Consider the following 23,317-nt stretch of genomic DNA (forward strand, 5'->3'; position numbering starts at 1 on the left):
GCTGGGTAATAGGATTTTGTACATTTTTTAGGAAGAGTATGGTGACAGTACAGGCATACCCCGGTTTAACGATCCATTTGGTTAGGTAAAACCCCATCATTAGGCAGGGTACTTTTAACATGTATTTCAATGTGGACCATTTACCAGCCTTGGGTTTTCCCCCGAATCAAGCCCAAAACCCTATCAAATGAGCCCCAAAACAAGTTTAATGCCAATCTAAATGGCCTAACAACTGTCACGGAAGCAAACTTAAGCCTAACACCTGTAAATAACTCACTAAAACCAACAAATAAAATCTGAAAATTGTCAAATATAAGTCTGGAAAAAATCAAGCTTAGTAAACTGTACCCTAAAATGACAATGTTCATCCCACCTACGGCTAAAACACATTAATCTATGTCTAAAAACATTGTAAATCAACCTAAACACACAATTTTAGTCTAAGATATCATCAAAATCATTAAAAAAAATAAATAAAAACCCATAATTAAATCAGAGTTTGGCCATCGTTAGGTGTGGTATGGTGGTATTTCTAACCCCATCGTTAAGCCGGGGTATCGCATCTAGGGGTATCATATATCGAGGTATTACTGTACTTGGGAAGAGGTGTTAGGGAGCTGCCTTAACTGACTAGAGTACAGGCCATGATTTAAAAAACTGGCTAAGCAGAGTCAAGAGAAGAACATAACTGAGGATAAATGAAGAAGGTTGGCAGACAAAAGCACATAAACTAGCAGAACAAAGCACATAAAGAACATAACAGAAGAAGGAGGCAGAAAATGCACATAAACACAGAATATGACACTGACAAAATACAGCACATAAAGAACATGCAAATTTAACTGCAAAAAGGCTGGCTGAACAAAACATAAACAAAAAACATGAAAGGATAACTGCAAGAAATTGGAAAAACAATAAGCATATGAAGGGAAAACTTAAGGTAGGTTAGTCCATGTTAGGCTGCTCCTGTAACTAACTAATCTATAAGCATAAGATGTAAATAGCAAAGAAAACTATCACACAAGTGGATGGCCCAACCTACAAGAGGCCACATTAAAAATTGTATGGAAGGCACTGTAGCTCCTTTTTGTTAGTGATTTATCTTCCTTTTTGCAACTAAGCATTCTCCTGCATCATTTTATTCATTATTAGTTGCATACAAAAGGATACTGAGGTGCAATGAGAATGACTCACAGAGACATATTAAGTCTGCAAAAGCCACTTGTGATAGGACTCTGGGAACTAAAATTTATATTTCACATGATGGACAATTTATTTTTCCCTGTGGGATGAAAAATGACAAAAGATACAGATAATTAAACATTTCCTATCATTCTTACACAACTGCAGTCATCTAACATTCTTACACAATTGCTCAGACATCTAACATTCTCACACAGTTGCAATCATCTAACTCTTCAGGGGGAATTAAAAAGAGTTCAGTGGGGGTTAAAGAATAGACATTCCAACGTTTATTTATGCCTTGACGGCATACCTGTGGGGTGGGAAATTTGCCTCTTGATATCTTAGGTGTGAGGCGCTTCATCTGACACTGTCAGGCTGCATCAGATGGTACGGGTCTTCTTGGGCCGCAGATCCAGGGGCCTGAACTATGTTTTCTGTGGGTGGAAAATTCTGAGGTAATACTACATAGTTTTCAGCCAATGAAACGGAGCTATTCCTACAACATGGATAGTCACTGGCCTCTGGTTGCTTCTTCCCTCCCCCCACCCCCACACACACAATGGAGCAATAAATGGCAAATGGAATTTAATGTGGATAAGGGTCATGTAATTAAGTTTGGTAAAAGTGAGAGAAGATCAGATTGAAATTATAAGTTAGGAAGATCAACCCTACACATATCAGAAAGGCAGAAGGACCTAGGAGTGATTATCAATAACAGACTATCTTCAGATGACCACGTCAGTGGGGAGGTACGTAACATGTATACACTGCTTGCTAATATGAGAATAGCATTCACATATGTAAATGAAGACATGCTGAGAAAGATAATAACATCTTTCACTAGACCAACCCTGGAGTATGCACAGTAGTCTGGAATCCTCATTTCAAAAAACACAAAGATAGGACTGGAAAAGTACAAAGGGCGGTTACAAGATGGGTACCAAGCTTAAGGGATCTAAGCTATGAAGAAAGACTTGAAAAACTGAATCTACCAACACTACAGGAGAGAAGGAAAAGAGGAGACATGGTTATGCTGTATAAATGTATCTCAAGGAAAGAGAAAATGGACATAAATGAATATATAACCAATGGAGAAGCATCAGCAAGAGGACACTGCAAAAAACTACATAAAAAAGAGAGGCAATAAAGATGCAAGGAAATTGTTTCCCAAATAGGGCAATTGATCAGTGGATGCACTATCAAATGAAATAGTGTCTATTCACAAATTTAAGGACATGTATGATAAAAATGGTTTAATACACGGGACAGTACAAGCCTGACTCATTCCTGTAAAGATACAATTAAGTAAGAAACACACACACATACATACACTTTAAAGAAAAACATGCATGGAGACTGGAAGACCCACATCCAGCTGAAGGTACTTGCATCCAGGGCGGGAACAATGCTTGTGTTATGCAACCGACTGTGTAGCTTCTCATTACTGTTCTTTCATTCATTCATTCATTCTCATCCAATCATTACTGTTCTACAGGAATAAAAACTCATTTACAATTCATTACACATTACCAAATCCAAACAGCCAATTTCCAAGATATTTTTTCATGCAACAATAACACTGTCTTTAAATCTGCATTAATTGTATGAGGATGCGATATCAACACCACTCTGTTTGTATCGTTTATAAAGGCATGTTGGGGCCTTTATAAACGGTACAAACATACGATATCAACCCCTCTATTTGTATCGTTTATAAAGGCATGTTGAAGCCTTTATAAACAATACAAACATACATTATCAACACCTCTCTGTTTGTATCGTTTATAAAGGCTCCAACATGCCTGTATAAATTAAACATCAATGCCTCTCTGTTTGACTACTACTACAACCATCACAACTACTAGTACTACTATTACTACTACTACAACCATCACAACTACTAGTACTACTATTACTACTACAACCATCAAAACTACTACTACAAGTACTACTATTACTACTTCTACAACTAGTACTATTACTCCTACTGTGCTACAACTATTACCACTACTAAAACCATCACTATTACTACTGCTGCTACAACAACTACTATTACTGTAACTACCACTCCCACTACAACCACTGCTACTACTAAAACCCCTACAGCCACTACTATACTCCACTTCTTACACTAAGCCATGCCCCTACCTTCCTATCAGTCACCCCATCAGAGTCCAACTGAAAGCAGCATTGATGGAATTCATTATGGGCCATGTTGTGTGCTTTACTATCTGTCTATCTATCTATCTATTGCAAGATGCCTTGATCCTGTAAGGGGTGGCCACAAACAAATCGCCTCCATGTCGCCCTGTCCCTGCCATTTCAATGCCCTGCTCCCAGATCTAGAAAAAAAAGAAAAAAGAAAATCAATTAAATCTACTCACTGTACATCAAAACAAAGCATTATATATCTTGCTATCTGTTTGTCTATTTATGTCTATCTGTCTACTTGTCCGTTTATTTACCTGTCTATCTATTATTTAACGAGGCTCCTACATGCTTGTATGTGTCGGCCTTGGTCACCGGAGGGCTGCTCTCCATGCTGCTCAATCTCTAGCACCCTCTCTATCAGTCCCTTATCCCCGAGGTCACACTCTATCATTTTTTTTTTTTTTTTTTTTTTTTTTTTTTTAACTGATACACTGCCATACTGAACAACTGCCTATCAGATTTCATTTATTTCCTAAACTGCTTCTCTTTGGAACTCACTTCCCCAGAATAATCTCCCCCTAAACTTCAACCTACAGCAGTTCAAGTCCAAGTGTTATAGATTTTTATGAATGGAGGACACTTGTAATCTGATGTACCTATTCTTCTTTTTTTTCCTTCCTCTGTTTATCTTTTGTATTAAAAAAATATATATATATATATTCCATCCATCCATCATCCCATCCTACGTCGCCCCATGAGGAGCCTAGGAACCCAGGGCTAGGCAAGTTGGTCCTGACATTTAAGATGAGAGTGAGAGTGATAGCCTCACTCATCCCTGAGTGGCATTATGTGAGGAGTAAACCCCAACCACCCCTTGGGTATAAACCTACACAGGCTCATCCGACTGGAGAGCCATAAATACCCACTAAACCACCAGGTGCCATAATTTGGTTATATGGTTACCACCCAGCATAGTAAATGGCTTCCTGGTGTACAGGAAACCAGTTGGCTTGTCACTCAGTGCAGAGTCACCCACAGGCAGAAGAAAGAGGAAAGAAAGAAGGAAAGAAAGACAGAGGAGGGAATGAAAAGTCACCTGTAGGCAGAAGAAAGTGGAAAGAATGAAATAAAGAAAGGCAGAAAAGGAAGGATAGAAGAGAGGAAAGGGCAGACATCCAAAGCAGCACTACAGTACACTGAATAAGTGGATGGTGAGCACAGGAAAATGGCACAATTAGGAACAATTTTACAAACACTAAACTTAGTCTCCTGTCATGATGCCATCACTCCAGCAACCAATGCTTGTGCAGTGGGCATGGTGAAGGATGACCCTCCTGTCCTAAGGTGCTTTCAGTAGAGGTAAAATGGGTTTTTAGCTTCTTAAAAACCTATGCATTTGTGTCTCCTATGCCAGACTATTTGGTAACATGGAGGTACCTTTCATACTCAGGGGGTTAAGACATCTTATCTTCCACAGTGATACTGTATGACATTACTGTTCTTCCAAGTTTATAAATGATATATTTATTAATTTCTGCATTAAACCCAGTGACATTGACTTGGTGCTTTAATAAAGGCATGTTATTTATAAGTTAACATATTTAGAGAACAATATGCTAGAGCATGTGTAGGTCTTTTCACCTGATGGCAGCTGTCCATGGCACCACCACCATGCATTGTCAAGATGGCAGTTATGGGGCCGCATGTCATTACTAACGCCCTAGGTATTAATATCAACCACCCTGGCATAGTAAATGGTTCCTGGACTACAAAAGACAATTTGGTTTGTCACTCGGGGTAGAATCACCACGAGGTAGCTCTACACAGCGAGTGGAGTTATAAATACACACTCTCCCTCACCATTCCAGCCCCAGAAATCCTCCACCTCATAAACATCCACACTTAAATGCTTCACATTCTGCCATTAATATCCTGTATATCTCAGTGGTCAAGATGGAGATGTGGTTATTTTATGGTGTGATACGTAGACAAACAGACAGACTGACAAATGAGGAAGTAAAGGAGCATTGTAGTGTTGATGTGGCTGAAAGTGTTAAGAAAAATATTCTGAGATGGTTTGGCTATGTGGAGAGGATGGACAATGAGAGACTAACTAGAAGAGTGCATGTGCATGAGGTAGAAGGGGAGACCAAGAATGAGATGGAAGGATGGAGTGGAGAGGATGGGGAATGAGAGACTGACTAGAGTTTGTGAGTGAGGTGGAGGGGAAGAAGGGGAGGGGGAGACCAAGAATGAGAAGAAGAATGGAGCAAAAAGGATGGAGAATAAGAGACTGACTAGAAGGGTGCATGTGAGTGGGGTGGAGGGTGAGATCAAAAATGATATGAAGTGGAGAGGATGGACAATGAGAGACTGACTAGAAGAATGCATTTGAGTGAGGTGGAAGTGGAGACCAAGAATGAGATGGAAGATGGAGTGGAAAGGATGGACAATGAGAGACTGACTAGATGAGTGCATGTGAATGAGGTGGAGGAGGAGGCCAAGGATAAGATGGAAGGATGGAATGAAGAGAGATATGAGAGAGGAGGGGTGTGAGTTGGAGGGAGGGCAGGGGACAGGGTAACATGGAGGCAATTTGTTTGTGGCCACCCCTTACAGGAATAAGGTGCCTTGCAACAGATAGATAGAAAAATAGATAAAGTGACCAGATACAGACATACCTGACAAAATATACAGTAGATTAAGTGTGGAGGTACCATGCCATTCTCCAGAAGTGTTTTCAGGAGCTCCAAGCCAGGACTGCTGCAGTGCTTGTTGCCCACCACACTGTAAAATACAAAGACAGGATAATAATAATAATAATAATAATAATAATAATAATAATAATAATAATAATAATCTATCTATCAATCTATTGCCAGACGCCTCAATCCTGTTTGGGGTGGCCACAAACAAATCGCCTCCAAGTTGCCCTGTCCCCCACCATTTCACTGCCCTGCTCCCAACTCACATCCCCCTCTCTCATATACCTCTCCACCCCATCCCTCCATCTCATCCTCGGCCTCCCCCTCCCTCTTCCCCCCTCCACCTCACTCACATACACTCTCTTCGTCAGTCTTTCACCTTCCATCCTCTCCACATGGCCAAACCACCTCAGTGTGTTCCTCATAACACTTCCTATCACATCCACATCCACACCACAACGCTCCTTTATATCCTCATTCGTCAGCCTGTCTCTCCATGTGACTCCACAGGCTCCTCTTAAATAACTCATTTCCACTGCTCTCACTCTTGACTTGTGTCCTTCCAACAACGTCCAAGCTTCACTTCCGTACGTTAGAGTTGGTATCACAATACTGTCATGTAGTAACTTTTTCTCTTCCATGCTCACTTCCCTGTTTCTTATCACTGCTTTCAAAGAACCAGCAACCTTTCTTCTCTGCTGTACCCTTTCAAGCACTTCACCCTCCAAACCTCCATCCTTACTCATCACACTACCCAAGTACTTAAACGTACTCACATTTTCCAATTCTTCACCATCCAACCTCGCTGTACATTCACTGACTTCACCTCTCTCAAACCATCACTTTACTCTTCCCTACATTCACCTTTAGATTCCGTTTCTTACACACTCTCCCAAACTCATCCACCAAGCCTTGCAGCTCCCCTTCGTCTTCACTCAACAACACAGTATCATCTGCAAACAACAGTACAGGGAGTTTCCAAACACTATCCTCTCTCACCAGGGCCACTCCAACATCCACTACCCTACCTTGTACCTCTTTTATTACCCCATCCATGTACAGATTGAACAACCATGGAGACATGACACATCCCTGTTTCAACCCAACTTTCAAAGAGAAAAATTCACTTAGTTCACTATCCACACCCACTGCAGCCTTCGCACCATCGTACATACTCTTCACAGCATTCAACAACTTCCCATCTACTCCATATATTCTTAACACTTTCCACAATCCTTGTCTATCCACCCTGTCATATGCTTTCTCCAAATCCATGAAAGCCGCATACAACTTCTTTCCCTTCTCCAGAAACTTTTCCACTAAAGATCTAAGAATGAATATCTGATCTACACAACCTCTTCCCTTCCTAAAGCCACCCTATTCTTCTCCAACTAATTTCTCTGTTCTTTCTCTAACTCTGTCAATAAGTATCCTACCATACACTTTTCCTATTATACTAAGAAGACAAATGCCCCTATGATTACCACACACTTCTTTTTCCCCTTTTCCTTTGTACAAGGGAATAATTATACCTGACTTCCAATCCTCCGGGACTCTACCTTCCTCCCAGGCCAATCTGCACATCTTCCACATCCATTCTACTACCATCTCTCCCCCATGCTTCAGCATTTCACCACACACTCCATCAATTCCTGGGGCTTTCCCCGATTTAACTTTCTTCATTGCTTCCAGAACTTCTATCCTACCGATTTCTTCCTGTCTTCTCACCTCCCTCCTTCTCCCAGCCATTCCCCAGCCACTTATACTCGCATTACTTCCATCCTCTATGTTCAACAAATCCTTAGTGTTCTCTCCATCTGCTCACTTTTTCTCCCTTCTCCACTAGTAATCTACCATTTTTATCTTTCACTCCCCTGCTAACTTCACTTTCACCTTGTCTTACTCTTTTCACCTCTTTCCAGAACATTTTCTTACAGTCCCCCCACTTTACACTCAAATTCCTTCCAAATTCCTCATCCACTCTCTTCTTACTTTCTCTTACTAATCTTTTCACCTCTCTCTTTCTTTCTACATATAACTCTCTCTTCCGCCTCTCAACTTCTTCCACGCCCCTATTTCTCATCCATTCATTGTATGCTTTCTTCTTTTGTGCCACAGCCTGTCTCACCTCTTCAGTCCACCACGCTGTTCCTTGCACTCCCCTCCGTCTTCTCTTCCTTCCACACACCACATCACACGCTGCACATACTTCTTCTGCAAATATCCTACACACACCTTCCACGTCCCCCATCTGCTCCAATTCATATTTGCCCAATCGTTCCTCCACTTCTCTCTTATACTCTGCCTTTTTCTCATCCTCTTGTAACCTTTCCACTCTCCTTGCAACTACTCCTTCCTCTCGTCTTTCCCTTCTTCTATTCCTCCATCTTACTTGAATCCTAATTCTGGCCACCACCAAGTAGTGGTCAGAAAGTCCACTCCATCAAACTCTATAAGCTCTTGCATCCATTACACATCTTCACATCTTTTCATTCACACACACATAATCAATCATTGCCTTCCTTTCATTCAGTTCACCACCCACCCTTCTCATCACTCGCCATGTATACCTGTGGATCATTTTATGCCTGAAGAGGGTATTGGCTATCACCAACCCCCTCCCAGCACAAATGTCCACTAATGCACTCCCATTCTCATCTATCTCAGCAGGCACACCCCACTCACCAACTATTCCATCCACCTTCACATTCCAAACTTTACCATTCATATCACCGATCAGAAACACTCTCTCATTCCTTCCAAACTTTTCCATGCACACTTCAACATTTGTCCAGAACTCTCCTCTCACTCTTCTAGCACGATCTTGCGTTGGCGCATACACACACACAATCGCCCACATTTGTATTCCAACTTTCAACTTTACCCACACAATCCTTGACCCTACTGATCCATACTGTCTTATGCTCTTCTTCCATCTTTTACTCACAACTATACATACTCCTTCCTTTGCCCTCTCATTCTCACCTACTCCTGCATATATACCCCATCCATACTCCCATTCTCTCACACTTTCTCCTCTCCATTTTGTTTCAGTTATTCCACATACATCCACTTTCGCACCCTCAAGCACCTGGACAATCTCTCTCTCTTTCACCTCATCATTCGCTCCTCTTACATTCCACGTACCCATTACCAAGTCCTTTGTCCGGTCCTGGGTCGTCATCGTTTGGTCAGTCCTTGTCCGAGGCTTCTTCTTGTTTTTTTTAGTTAGTTGTTTTCCGGGGAGGGGCACTAACCCTCCTCTATCAATTCCAGGATTAACTTCCCTAAGCCAGGTTACAGTGAACATACTGTAGGAACTCACTCAAAGATAATGGTATTCTAGATCATGATGTTTTCTGTGACAGCAGCACTGACTCCTGCAGGGGGGTCTTGCTGCAACCTGAAAAATTGATGATTAGTTGCATGATGGCAATAATATGGATGATGATGCTAATAATAATAATAATAATAATAATAATAATAATAATAATACAAGGGATTCTGATATTATGAGCATTACATTTATGAAAACTAACTCATTAAGTGAAAGCCTGTATAAAAGAGTATATAACCTAAGGGAAAAAGGTGGATTTGGTGTTTGACCACTGCCAGTATACATCTATAATGCTATGTAAAGCAATTTTAAACATGAATAAACGTTAGTTATATATATCTAAAACATACATACATCATTAACATAATAACGTAGAATAATACATATCTACTGTAATCCCCAAGAGATGCCACGGGAATTGTACAGAAATCCACAAACTACAAACTCGGGTTAGTGACTGTATACAACTTCTGTGGTAAACATGTGTGGAGTAACCCTGAATAATATACATGTCAACAAAACAGTACTGGTATATGTATGAAAACATAATTCACAAAAACTGAACTCACTTAAGTATCTAATCTAACTTCTTACATCATCACATAATCTCATCACATACTGTAAGAACAGATTTTTTTCTCACCCAGTAAAAAAAAAAGTCACAAAATTATTTTTACACTCACCGCACTAAGTGTGAAAACTCATGAATTTTACTGCTCCCTCACCATTAACCTCTTTAAAAATGGGAGAAATAGGGAGTGAGGAGGGCAGACACAGAAAATGAATGATAAAGGAGAAAGATGATGCAGGCAGCACTACATCAATGAGTGGATGATGGTCGCCACCACCTACCACTGTTTACACTTACTGCTTTTAGATAATTTAATTCATTTAGGCATATCAGACAGAGCCAGGATTCTGGGGGCTTGAATGATGAGTGAATGGAAGCATGGCCCATTGGACTGGGTAAACTTGGGCTGTCTGAATATTGCTACTCCTCACCCTGCCCTTGGATGGGAAAGGAGGTCCGGATGATGATGATGCAGCAGTGAAGTGATTAATAAAGGCTATACCGGTACCTAATCCCTGTAATAAGTCTCTCCTATGCCAAACAAGATCATTTGGAGATGGCAAGAAAAAAATACAAGAACAGGTCACCACACTGAGGGAGTTGAAAACCATAGTGTGTGACCTTGGGTTCTGTGGGTGACATGGGCCCAGAGGTATAGGCAGACTCTCCATTGCCTGCACATCCCACCACTGACTTGAACTACAGCTGTCACGGGTAAAGACAAGTAAGATAAACCATCACCATTACCATCATCATTACTATCATCGTCATCATTGATGTCACTGTTTCCCAAGTAACTGGCAGTAGAATATTAAGCTATAATGAAACAATTATGGAAGGAGTGGTAGAAAGCCTGCTAGGCTTTTGATAAATCAATCTTGGAACTGACCTAGACACATTCCTGGCAACAAAGGTGTGATGCCCACAGATGTGCTGTTTGGTTCCCTTTTTCCAGTTACTACTCTGCTACATCATATCAGAACTGGAGCTATTGAATATATGAAGATTTTTTTTTTTCCTGCAAACTGTTCAAATCATAATCAAACTTTCTGGAAATGCATAGTTGCTTACCTGTTGTGCAAAACGGTTTTGTTATCTTATACCTAATGCAATAAAATGAGGGAAAATATTCTCACAGAAAATTGCACGTTGATAAAAAAGAATATGTGAAACTTAACATTTCAGGGAGCAAAGGAATTGAAAATAGGAAACAAATGACACCAAAATTATCAAAATCAGAGAAAAATTACAGTAGATGCAAAGAGAAGCTACAAATAGTATGTTTTGAGAAAATAAGCATCAAGGTCGAGACTTGATTGTATAGGTTTGTAATTGATATAAAGTGCTGTATGATGGATGAATGAAGTTTTGTGCATGCTGTGTTGCACAAACTGGGTCTATACCGGTTTGTGAACCTCACTGATGGGGCTTTTTGGATAGTGTATCAATGACAGGATTTTGTCTGTGCCAGCGATGGACCCATTCCCGTTTCTCAACAACTATCTCTAGCCAAGAACATGCTAGGTACAGGCCTGTAGCTTTTTGGACAGTGGAAGCATGATGCTTGCCTTGTAAACAGCACTGCTAGTGACCGACACAGGGTAACCTCCCCGTTCACGAGTGTTTTGGTTGAGAGTAAAAGGTGGATTTGCGGTGTTGCCAGGCGAAATCGTAGCAAATTCCACCAGCTCTAGGTTTTCACTCTCCCTGCTTATACAGAACGATGCCAAACACCACCAAACAGAAACAGAATAAAATATTATTAGAAACTCATGCTGGCGCATCAGTCAACTGACCTTTGTTGATACTTGGCAGGACAGACGATAAAGAATTCGTAACATCCCTTCTTCGGCGACTTATAGGGCCTGCTATACCGTAATATCCCCCAGTATTGTACTAATAGAAACTACGACTGTATTAAAAAATATCAATAACGTCAGAGAAGACAAGAAAATATAATATACCAAATAAATTGCTCAGGGAAAGGGACTAAAAATCCTTCCATTTCAACTAGATAACGACTTAATTTTCAACCCCGGCTTGGGAGGCTTCATAAGACCTCTTTTTTAGCGATTTTTTTTTGTGAACATTACACCTTAATATCCTACTGTATGTAACTGATGCAACTGTGCCGATATTTAAATTAAGCCGGAATCTCTTACATAGAAGATTTCGTTACATCGTTAAGGAAGAGATGCTTGCGATCTAGGTCAAGAGAATTAATATCTTGACCTAGCTTGCGATCTTCCTTGTCCGACGAGAATGCGGACTCGGGGCTGTTCGGTCAGACTACCTAGGGAACAACGACTACTACTACTGCCCTTTCAGGGAGAACACATGGAGTACATTACCCCTGCAAGGAGTACACAGGGAGTACATGGAGTACAGTACTGCTTCAAGAACTACACAGGGAGCACATTATCCCTTCAATGACTACACAGGGAGTACATTACCCCCTTCAAGGAGTAGGCTACACAGGGAGTAGAGTACGTTATCGTTTTCAAGAAGCACACAGAAGTACAGTACCTCCTTCAAGGAGTACACAGGGAGTACTACAAATCCCCTTTAATGAGTATACAGGGAGTACTACATAATCTCCATTAAGGAGTACACAGGGAGTACATTGCCCTTTCAAAAAGTACACAAGGAGTAAATTACCCCTTCAGGAGACACACAGGGAGTACATTACCTATTCAAGAAGTACACATGGAGTACATTACCGCCTTAAGAAGTACACAGGGAGTACATTTTCCCTTCAAAGACTACACGTACAGGGAGTACATTACCCCTTTCAAAGAGTACACAGGGAGTACTACATTACCTCCTTCAAGGAGTACACAGGGAGTACATTACCGCTTCAGGAAGCACACAGGAATACATTACCCCTTCAAGGAGTACACATGGAGTACATTACCTCCTTCAAGGAGTACACAGGGAGTACATTACCCCCTTCAAAGAGCACACAGGGAGTACAATTACCCTTTGAAGGTGTAAACAATGAGCACATTACCCCTGCAAGGAACACACAGGAGTGCAGTATCCCTTCAATGAGCAAACACGAGTACATTACCCCTTCCAAGAGTACAGACAGAGCTCGTTACTTTCATTAGTTAAGGAAGCTCCTTAACACCTCTTCCTCACCGGTTTATTTTTGGGTATGGCTGGTTAATAAGAGTATGACCATGTTTCAAGGATTTATAGAACACAGAGGAGGACAGCAGGGTGTAATAAGTAAAATAAATAGCTACGAAAAAGGCGTTAGGGAGCCAGAGTCCAAAATTCACGTCCTACAATGCCTGGAAGGCCGAATTGACCCTCAGCCGTGACCTTGGCCTTCAACTGGTTATGCTCAAATTTTTTCCTCCTTTCTTGACCCTTAACCATTCCACTATGTTTCGCTCAAATTTCGAAAGTGTTCAAGCTGATTTTGACTTGATATCTTGACTTTTGGCTGAATGTTCTAAAAAAGCAAGAAGAAAAATAATAACAATAACGATAATGATAGCAATTTTGGTGGTTCCGTCCAATAGTGTTTTCCATAAATCTTGCTGACGAATAATATAGGCTACAGATGCTACATGTATATAAAATTGTAAGTTTGAGATTCTCAGCCTACTTTATCCTAAAATAACAATAACCTTCATCACATGTCACCACTTGCGCGTATCAGAGCCTGAACTTGGACCACCAGAAATACAATCAGAGGCAAAGGGAGGTGTTGGAATTCATTCATTCATTCATTATTTTCATATAATTTGTTTCAGAACTGATGCATAACCTTGTCGGAGTACCCATGCTAAGCAGCTCTCATAACTGTGACCATGGATGCTATGACAAGACAGTGACAGTAAAAAAAATAAATAGATAAATAAATAAATAAAATATAAAAAACATTCCCCTGCCAGGAACACTAACTTTAGTTGAAATTAACAGAGAAGACTGAGGTAGAACAGGCATAGTTTAGGAACTGACATGGAATTTCTATTGGAAAGGACGGAAGCATGTGTACTATCAGAGCGAAACCTGGAAAAAAAAGAAAGAAAAAAGTTAGTGATATTGTCATGAAAGAACTACTGACCTGGACGATGTTATTCCCCCCTTTAACCTTTCTTATTTATAACTGCGTTTTATTATAATTCATTCATTATTCCTTGAGACGATGGGCCAGCTCTTACGGAATGTAATGTTTCCAGTGCAAATGAAAAATGGAAGTACTACAGCCTCTTCCTTCTGCTACTGATTAATTACCCATTGGTACAATTAAACCATCTTAGTCACTTTCACTCCTCCCTCGCTTGACCTGCGTCAGTAAATACCAAGCCACAAAAATATCCAGAATAATCCTGTAGTTCCCATGTCAGCTGAAAGTGGCTATAACGGGGAGGCTTTTGCGCATTACATACAAAAGGAAGATGATGAGGTAACGAGGGGAAAAGGTTTATGTAAATACTGAACGCACCCTACATAGTCTTTCTTTCTTGCGTTGCTTTCCACTGCTCTCCTTATTCGACTACTCGTATTTATTCTCTCTCTCTCTCTCTCTCTCTCTCTCTCTCTCTCTCTCTCTCTCTCTCCTCGCTAAACTCATAGCCTTTAACCTAGGATGCTTTCCTATACTCTTCTCACTTCAGCTTGGATTCTCCAAATTAAATACTGAGCTATAGTAAGAGATTAATGCAAAAACTTAGCACTGATCTCACACACACACACACACACACACACACACACACACACACACACACTTGTTATAACCAGCTGCAGGGAGGAGGGTGAGGTGAGATGCGGAGGGAGCAGGAGGCAAGTATGTGGCTTCCCTACTTAACCTACTTTGACTCTCTCTCTCTCTCTCTCTCTCTCTCTCTCTCTCTCTCAAATAATATATCTTTATCTAAATCCAGGAAAAAGGAACGATATTTATTGTAAAGGTGTCTGCGTTCTCCTTTTATGGATTCGTTTATAAACTGGCCTTTACATGCCCGATCGATTATATGAGCTGACACACACACACACACACACACACACACACACACACACACACACACAGAAAGAGAGAGAGAGAGAGAGAGAGAGAAAGAGAGAGAGAGAGACACTAAGTAAAGACAGAGAAAGCACATGCATGAAAACATACGAAGAACAAAACGAGAATTAACACGTAAACAGAGAGAATAAGGACAAAGAATTCAAGAGTGAGCACAAAGAACGAGAGGATAAAGAAAGTAGAGCAAGAGCTACAAAGGGTCAGCATACAGAGGAGCGAACACGTAGTCAGTGGCTGAAGCGAGTGTCAAGGGCAATGAAATGACCTACTTATCCACACCACATTACCACCACACCACCACACTGATCCACATGACATAATTCTTCACCCAAGCATCTCTCTCTCTCTCACACACACACACACACACACACACACACACACACACACACACACACACCACAGATAAACACCACACCACATCTAAAACACATTAAAACCACACCACTCCACACACGCAACTCACCGCTACACCATCACCGTCAACACCACCACTACCACCGCCACCATCACCCTCCACACCACAAAACTCCACAAGACACACACACACACACACACACACACACACACACACACACACACACAGTGTGTGTGTGTGTGTGTGTGTTACAGGTAGAGAGGGCATGTCCCAAGATAGTCCCAGGTCACCGAACTCTCACAATTTTCAGTATACTAATACCTTTACTTCGGCACTAGCTCTTGCCTTTGAATGTTCTGAGTCTCCTATGGTAATACTTTTGTCATTTTAAGTTGGAGTAACACTGCCATCTGCACATCTTGAATACTGAGATATAAACAACAGATTATAATATGATGCTAGTCACGAGGAAATGATATAGAAAAGATATAGAACCATAACACTGTCTTTTTTTGCCAATGAGTTAAGTGAAATGAAGCGACGAAAAGACGAAATTCTGATCCAAGAAAACATGAACAGACTTTAGTGGCGATCTTTAACAAGTTCTGCAGTGTATAATATGAGGCCTTTACCATTCCCTGCCGATGCTAGAGAGGAACGCCTTTATGTGGTGGCGCCGATATAACCAATAGGCTCCACTGCATGGTTATGTAACGTTCCTCAGCTCACACATTATCTCCCGAAGGGAGGATGGGGGAATGCAGGAGGAATCTAACTTCAGCCTGCAGTCCATCACGTTCACTTTTAAGTAAGCTACCATTCATATTCAGTATATGGGGGGAGTCGATGGTGCTTTGATCAGTACAGCCTGCTGGCAAATGGACGAAGATGAGATCATTTTCCGGCCACTCAGGCTTTTGAACACTCTTGCCCCTGTTTACCCAGCCTTACAGTGCAAGACCCTTTCAACCACCACCTACTGCTACAACCACCATTTCCGCTACAACCTACCACTTCCACGTATCATCACAACCAACATTCACCACCTCAGCCACCATTTCAAGACCCACCTTCCACCACTACCACCATTTCAGCCACCACCTACCACCTCTATCATCTCAACCACCGTTTCAGAAAACACCTTCCACCACAGTCACCACAATCACCACAGTCAGCCATTGTCTATCACCTCAACCATCATTTCAACCATTAATTACCACCGTAATTATAAACTACCATTACTACCATCATTAGTCACCGCAATCACCACCTCACGCATCACCCACCACCACAACCCCCACCTTCCATCACCTACTACCACCACCACCACCACCATCACCACCACATCCGTTTAAACTACCATCTACCACTTACATATATCACAGCCGACACTTACCACCTCGCTCACCGTTTCAGCCACAGACAAACCACTATAACAACAATGTCACCCACCATCTACTACCACAACCACCAATTCAACCAATCTGCCTCCAGAGTCATAGAGTTAGCCATCACAACTATTTTCAGCTACCATTACCACCTACCACCATTGCAGCCACCAGCTACCACAACTACCAATATAACCACAACCACCACAACCACGTCAACCACCACCACAATTTACTACCTAAAACCACAACCTCCACTTACCACCACAGCCATACCAACCACCACCTACTACCACAGCAACCACTTCAGCCACAAACAACCACCACCAATACCACTAACCCACCACCTGAACTAGCACGACCCAGTCCCACCTACCAATGCTATAAATGGACAGCTTTTGTCGACTGTTTCTGAGTGGCTGTAATCTCCTTAAAAGGGTGACGCAAGCCGCCTCCCCCGTGAGTCATCTGGCTTACGCAATTTTTTCAAAGTTGATAAACAAAATACAGTATAAAAATTCTACCCTTACACGTCAAAAGCCTCTCCCAACACCCAAATTTAACTCCATAATGCTTCAAAGCATAAAAGACCAGTATAAATAGCTTCTGTTTGAGTTACGGATGGCTTAGGTAAATGGGAACATCTTGCAACCTACATGGAAGACCCTGAAGGTATATAAAGGAGGCAGTGACCTGGTTTGGCCTAGTTTCAGCCCGAGTGCCAGAGAGTGCAGACTTTTCTACGAACGAAGCTAAACCCCCAAAGCCTGTGCAATGGTTGTCAAGTTCCAAGTTTACAAGAAGAGTTCCGCCAACAATAAGGTGAGATGATAATTAGCCATTCAACATTCCCAAAAAATATTAAATAATGAAAACCAGCGATGAAAAGGGGCAAAACTTTTACCACCCCGACTCCAAGTAAATCCATCCAGTCCTTCTGTGTTCTTACTGATGATGCAGATGATGATGGTATTCAGTAAAAACACTGAATAAGAGGGAAGTTCACCAGCCGTATGGCAACACACACCCATTCTCTGTTCACCTCCCCAGTGCAAGAGTTAACCGATACTCTCAGTCATTGAAGAATGCAACAGGTTAACTCTGGAACTGTCATCCTCAGTCTGTATTTTCCTCTGTCTATGACCCTCAGTCTCTAAAACCCGATGCCACGTTAAAAAGGGGCGTCAAATTAGTGATCATGCACTTCTTCTCACAACATTCACCTAGCTAGTTCGATCTCTTGTCAGTCCCTTAGCCTCACCGACTTCCATACCTCTCTTCCTCACACACTCATCAACCATATCCCTCCACCTTTTCCTTGACCTACCTTGCTTCCTCCGTCCCTCAGATTCACTCAGATATACCGTTTTCACCACTTTATTGTTATCCATTCTCTCCCCATGACCATACCATCTCAGTACATCCTCCTAGATTCTGGTGTCCGCAGACTTCCTCACTCCGCATCTTTCACGAATCACACTAATTCGTATCCTGTCCACTCACTGTGCTCCACATACATTCCTCACCAGTCCCATCTCCACTGCTCTCACCCATGACTTTTTATTTTCACGCCACGCCATAATTTCACATCCATATCTTAAAGCTGGCACTATCACTCCTTCATGTAAACCTCGCGCAGCTGCAACACCCAAGCCTCTGCTTCTTTGCAAGGCCTTCATAGCACCAGCTACTTTCCTTCCTTGTGTCACTCTACTTTCCACTTCTTTTGCACATTTTCCTGACTTTTCTACCACCGAACCCTCGTATTTGAACTCTCTCACCAATTCCAGTATCTCTCCATTCACTGTAACATCACACTGGGAGTCACCTTCTCTCTCGACTACTATCACTTTACTCTTTTCTACATTTACTCTCAAGGCACGACGCTCACAGACATCAGCAAAACTCTGCACTAGCCTACCAAGTTCTTGTCCCGTATTTGCAAGTAGCACTGCATCATCAGCATGCAACAAATTTGAGATATTCTATCCATCACCATTCATTACCAACTCCACCCCTCTCTCCAATACTCATGCTTTTACTTCTCTCATCACCTCATTCATATAGGCTATATACTGAACAACCATGGGGACATCACACAACCTTGTCTCACGCCCACACCGATTATGAACCATTCACTTAGATGCCCATTTATCCCATACACATGCTTCACTTTCATAATAAAACTCTTGAGGGCACCTAGCAGCTTACCATCTACACTGTACATGCTCAAAACCTTCCACAGTCCTTCTCTGTCTACTTTGTCGTATGCTTTTTCCAGATCCATAAAGGCCATTAACACCTTATGTTCCTTCTCACAAGCCTTCCCCACTATTTGTCTCACTGCAAATATTTGATCCACATATCCTCTGCCACTCTAAACCCACCCTGTTCATCACTCACTAGGATTTCTGATATCTCTCTTACTTTCTCTATAATAATTCTCCCATACATCTTCCCTACAACACTCAATAAACTTATGCCACGATGATTTTTGCACTCACTTTGCTCCCCTTTATTTTTGTACAGAGGTACAATCACAGCCTTTTCCACTCTGCTGGCACAGTTTCGCTCATCCATGCCTTCTTACATATCTCCAACAAACACTTCATTCCGCTCACTCCACTACACTTAATCATCCCTGCATATACCTCATCAACCCCAGCTATTTTCCCATTTTTCAGTCGCTTCAAGGCGTTCTTCACCTGTGCGAGCGTCACGTTTCCTGGCACTGTATTCCTTCTCTGCATACCCCCAAAACCAGTCATGAACACAGCATCTCTGATCTCTCTATTCCCATTCATCAGGCCTTTAAAATATTCTTTCCATCTGGTCCCTACTTCATCCTAAGGGTTAACAATCTACTACTTACATCCTTCACACTTTCACATTTCTTTCCATTGTCACTTCTACACTTCCGCACCTGTTTCTAGAATAACTTCCTATTTTCAGAGTAAATTGCATTCATATTTCCACCCAGATCTTCATTTACCTTCTTTTTCCTCTTCACTAGTCTTTTTACGTGTCTCTTGCTCTCAATACATTCCGTTCTTATTTCAATTGAGTCTCTGTCCTGTAACCACTCTAGCCACTTCTTCCTCGTTTCCTCCACTGCTCTCTTAACCTTTACATCTCACCATGCCGTGCATTTCTGTTTTGTTGTTACGCTTGCCACGCCACACACCTCTTTAGCATTCCTAACTAAGCAATCCCTATATGCACTCCACAGGCTGTCCAGATCCATATCATTCCAATTCACTAACTCCAACTTCTCCCCTGCTTTGGTCTGTATTCATCTGCCATTTCTTTGATCCTGAGCTTCCCGACTTTCAATCTTTCTCCTTGATTGCTCCTCTCTCTCCTGGACCACCTCACGCCTCTCAGCTTTATCTTGCATACCACAATCATATGATCTGACAGCCCACATCGTCCTCTCACGGCCCTCGTATCAGCAGCCATTCCCAGCATCGACCTCTCATCGAGCACGTAATCAGTCAGGCTCCTTTCAACACGATCCCCGTTCCCTCTGTACCATGTGTAGTAATGTGCGTCTTTGTGTTTGAAATACGAGTTACAAATGCACAACCTTCTTTCCTGACAAATATCCTTCATTCGCTTCCCATTACCATTTTCTCTTGGTACTCCATTACAACCCATTATATCATCCTCAGGACCAGTGCCTACTCTTCCATTCGTATCGCCCATTACGATCACTTTATAGCTCCTGGGCATTCCTCTCACTGCTTCATCCAGCTCATCCCAAAACCTTTCTCTCTCCTACCCCTGTCATCACACGGTGCATACGCTGCAATCACTTTCTTTGTTTTTTGTATTAAAAAGGGAAAAACAAGGCTCCAAATCAAAACTGTGTGAAGTATACGTAGAAACTTGTTGTTAAAGTATATATAACTTGTGATCGGATAATGATATATACGTGCGTGGAACTTACCTCGCTTTTGAAAAGAGAATACATTGTACCAATCATAATCATCCCCATCTTCCCACCTCCAGATCACCATATACATCCCCAAGCGAGATTATCTTGACCATGTTACCCACGTCGACCCCATTGGTAAGACCTTTATCGAAGTGTTGTATTATTCCGTAGTTTGACAGTATCTACATTTTTCTAATGCACTGTTCTTTATTAGACATCCCTACCCATTTTTGGGCTCCGTATTTTGTGAAATGAACGTATTTCCGTATTCCAAGTGGCGTAATACGTAGCTTGGGAGTATACTCGTATTTGGATCCGCTTTACTTCACAGTTCGGTAGCCTATCGTTATTTCTAATGCCATATTTCTGAAGCACTAACATAATGTAGTTTGACTGTATTCCCACAGGTGTATTATTTCGTAGCTGGGGAGTATTATCTGTCTTTTGAATCGGCCTAAAGTGTGTGTGTGTGGAAAATAATCCGAGTGGCTAGTACTGCTGTTTCGAGTAGCTTTTAGTGTATATTTTACCTAACTTCCTTATATCTAGTGGCCTAATGTATGGTTCTGGAATTTGCATATTTTGATTGACGTAAGGCGTAATTTAGTGTACGAGCGTTTGTTTAACATGCTTATCTCTAATGCTGCGCTTTCGCATTAAAGAGCTGAATTTGATATATTTAGTAGATAGCATCGGATAATTATGATGCAGACCTTTTAAGTAGTTTGATTTTATGTTCTGTGCAGTTAAAATTAATGTATCCTTATTTTTCATGCATTTATTGAAGGACATGCTTCAATAAGACGTGCGTGCAGTTACCATACATTAGATATTGTGTCATTTTCATTGTAAATTGTATGGCAGACATATTTACTGTTTACAACCTCAGCACCCATCTGGTAGTAAACTGCCCTTTTTCTGTCCAGCTCTCTAAGGCAAGAGTTGACCGATACTCCCAGTTCTTCATGTATCCAACAGGTCAGCTCTGAAGCTGCCTTTATCTGTCTGTATTTCCTTCTGCCTATGACCTCTAGTATTTTCACGCAATGTGTAGAGGCATCTCAAAATGAACGGATCTTGAATTTGGCTCCGTGTGTGTGTGTGTGTGTGTGTGTGTGTGTGTGTGTGTGTGTGTGTGTGTGTGTGTGTGTGTGTGTGTGTGTGTGTGTGTGTGTGTGTTTATGAATATTGAATCTTGGGGGCTTCTAGCCTTTCGTTCCTTCTTCCTTGCATTAGAAAAAAGACGTGCTCTCTTAAACCAAGCCATACAACGACGTCGCTTATCGTTTATTCTTGGTATAACTAAACCATTATTTCAGCACAGAGGAGACGTTTAGAACTGGAGGGGTTATAGCCTTCGTTAGCCTCTTTTACACAGGATGTCTTTCTTAAGCTGAACAGAAATAGTCCAGAATTAAGAAAGAAGAATATGGTAGAAACAGGAGAAGAATACATATATATATATATATATATATATATATATATATATATATATATATATATATATATATATATATATATATATATATATATATATATGAGTCGCTGGAAAATGTGGGTCAGCAACACGCTTTCCTATTATCGGTTGGTTTTACCTGGCGGAATTGTGCTATTTTTACAACTAAATGCTATATCGAGCAGCTAAGTTAGATTCAGTTATGAGGTAGGAATGAGTCTCCTTGGTTACGAGCCATTTTAATCCTCCAGTCTTGCAACTCCTGGCCATTGACTGAACTGAAAGGTATCAGCGATCTTAGTCACGTCAGTGAAATCCGCGCATCAGTCAAATCGGCCCTCTAATCTGACTTCACTTGGCCACCAACTGGGCTGCAAGCGGTTAAAGATTGTCGGGTTAGACCAACGTGCTATAATTGAGCCAAGTTGAGAAAATCGATGGTCATTATTTTGTACGAAATGTATCTGTGTGTGTCTGCGCCAAAAACTCAAATCTCAGAATGTACTGATTGTAGAAGGGAAAGGTATTGATAAAAGTTGTTTAGAGTCACTACCTGAGTTCACATGTCACTCAACCAGCATTGGGAGTCATCCAGGATAGATACATAAGTCAAGTTTTCAGCTAACAGTATTATTACAGTTTGCCTGGCTCACAGATGAAAGGTAGTCTTGTTCCCTTCTATTTTATTTATGGAACCTCTGTGGTACAGTGGTAGAATGCGCGTTTCGTACACGGGTGAGCCAGGGTTCGCGCCCCGCTAGGATAATAGACTTTGGGAGTGTTCACCCGGCCACGTACTACGTTGGCGGACACAGGGGTGCTGTGGTTGAGCCAGTGTCGCTTACTATAAAGTATGCTTGCACCCAGTCGGCTTGCGCGGGCCGATTACGCTTGGTTCACAGACTATACACACATTCAAAGCCACTCCAACACGACAATTACACTAACAAGGACTTCTCACCCTACATACAAAATCTACTAGACAGCCTAAGCCACTTGGTAGAGATACACTGGCTGTATCTTCCCGACTTCGGTCGGGATAGGCCGGTCCTTCAGTGGATACTCAAACGGCTGATGATGATATATATATATATATATATATATATATATATAGCGAGAGTAGAATAAACTTGGTATCTTCGACCACGTATTTAATTCCTTTCTCCTCTCTCCTTCCTTACGTGCAGAGGGCGT

The 23,317-nt window shown here is 41.5% G+C and overlaps 1 protein-coding gene and 1 long non-coding RNA gene across 3 annotated transcripts in view; one reads left to right on the plus strand and one right to left on the minus strand.

The window, feature by feature from the left end:
• Nucleotides 1-1,254: 1,254 nt before the first annotated feature.
• Nucleotides 1,255-11,762, minus strand: LOC145417371 (uncharacterized). 2 transcript variants are annotated; one of them, XR_013900497.1, is made up of 5 exons: nucleotides 11,746-11,762; nucleotides 9,367-9,444; nucleotides 6,018-6,123; nucleotides 3,334-3,527; nucleotides 1,255-1,619 (listed from the first exon to the last, which is right to left on the minus strand). It is a non-coding gene; the product is annotated as an uncharacterized LOC145417371 (long non-coding RNA). The 2 variants fall into 2 exon arrangements; XR_013900496.1 differs by lacking the exon at nucleotides 11,746-11,762 and adding an exon at nucleotides 11,518-11,738.
• A 5,680-nt stretch (nucleotides 11,763-17,442) lies between these two features.
• LOC145417327 (arrestin homolog) overlaps nucleotides 17,443-23,317 on the plus strand; it is an 11,251-nt gene continuing 5,376 nt past the window's right edge. Inside the window, exons 1-3 of the mRNA XM_080286005.1 lie at nucleotides 17,443-17,552; nucleotides 20,742-20,802; nucleotides 23,311-23,317. The exon at nucleotides 23,311-23,317 is cut by the window's right edge and continues 178 nt beyond it. Coding sequence (XP_080142131.1) covers nucleotides 17,505-17,552; nucleotides 20,742-20,802; nucleotides 23,311-23,317 — 116 coding nt within the window. The 5' untranslated portion in view covers nucleotides 17,443-17,504. The remainder of the gene's footprint in view (nucleotides 17,553-20,741; nucleotides 20,803-23,310) is intronic.

This window comes from Coenobita brevimanus, chromosome 110, assembly GCF_032717465.1.
Source record: "Coenobita brevimanus isolate Jiangsu-jjx chromosome 110, ASM3271746v2, whole genome shotgun sequence".
Taxonomy (NCBI): Eukaryota; Metazoa; Arthropoda; class Malacostraca; order Decapoda; family Coenobitidae; genus Coenobita; species Coenobita brevimanus.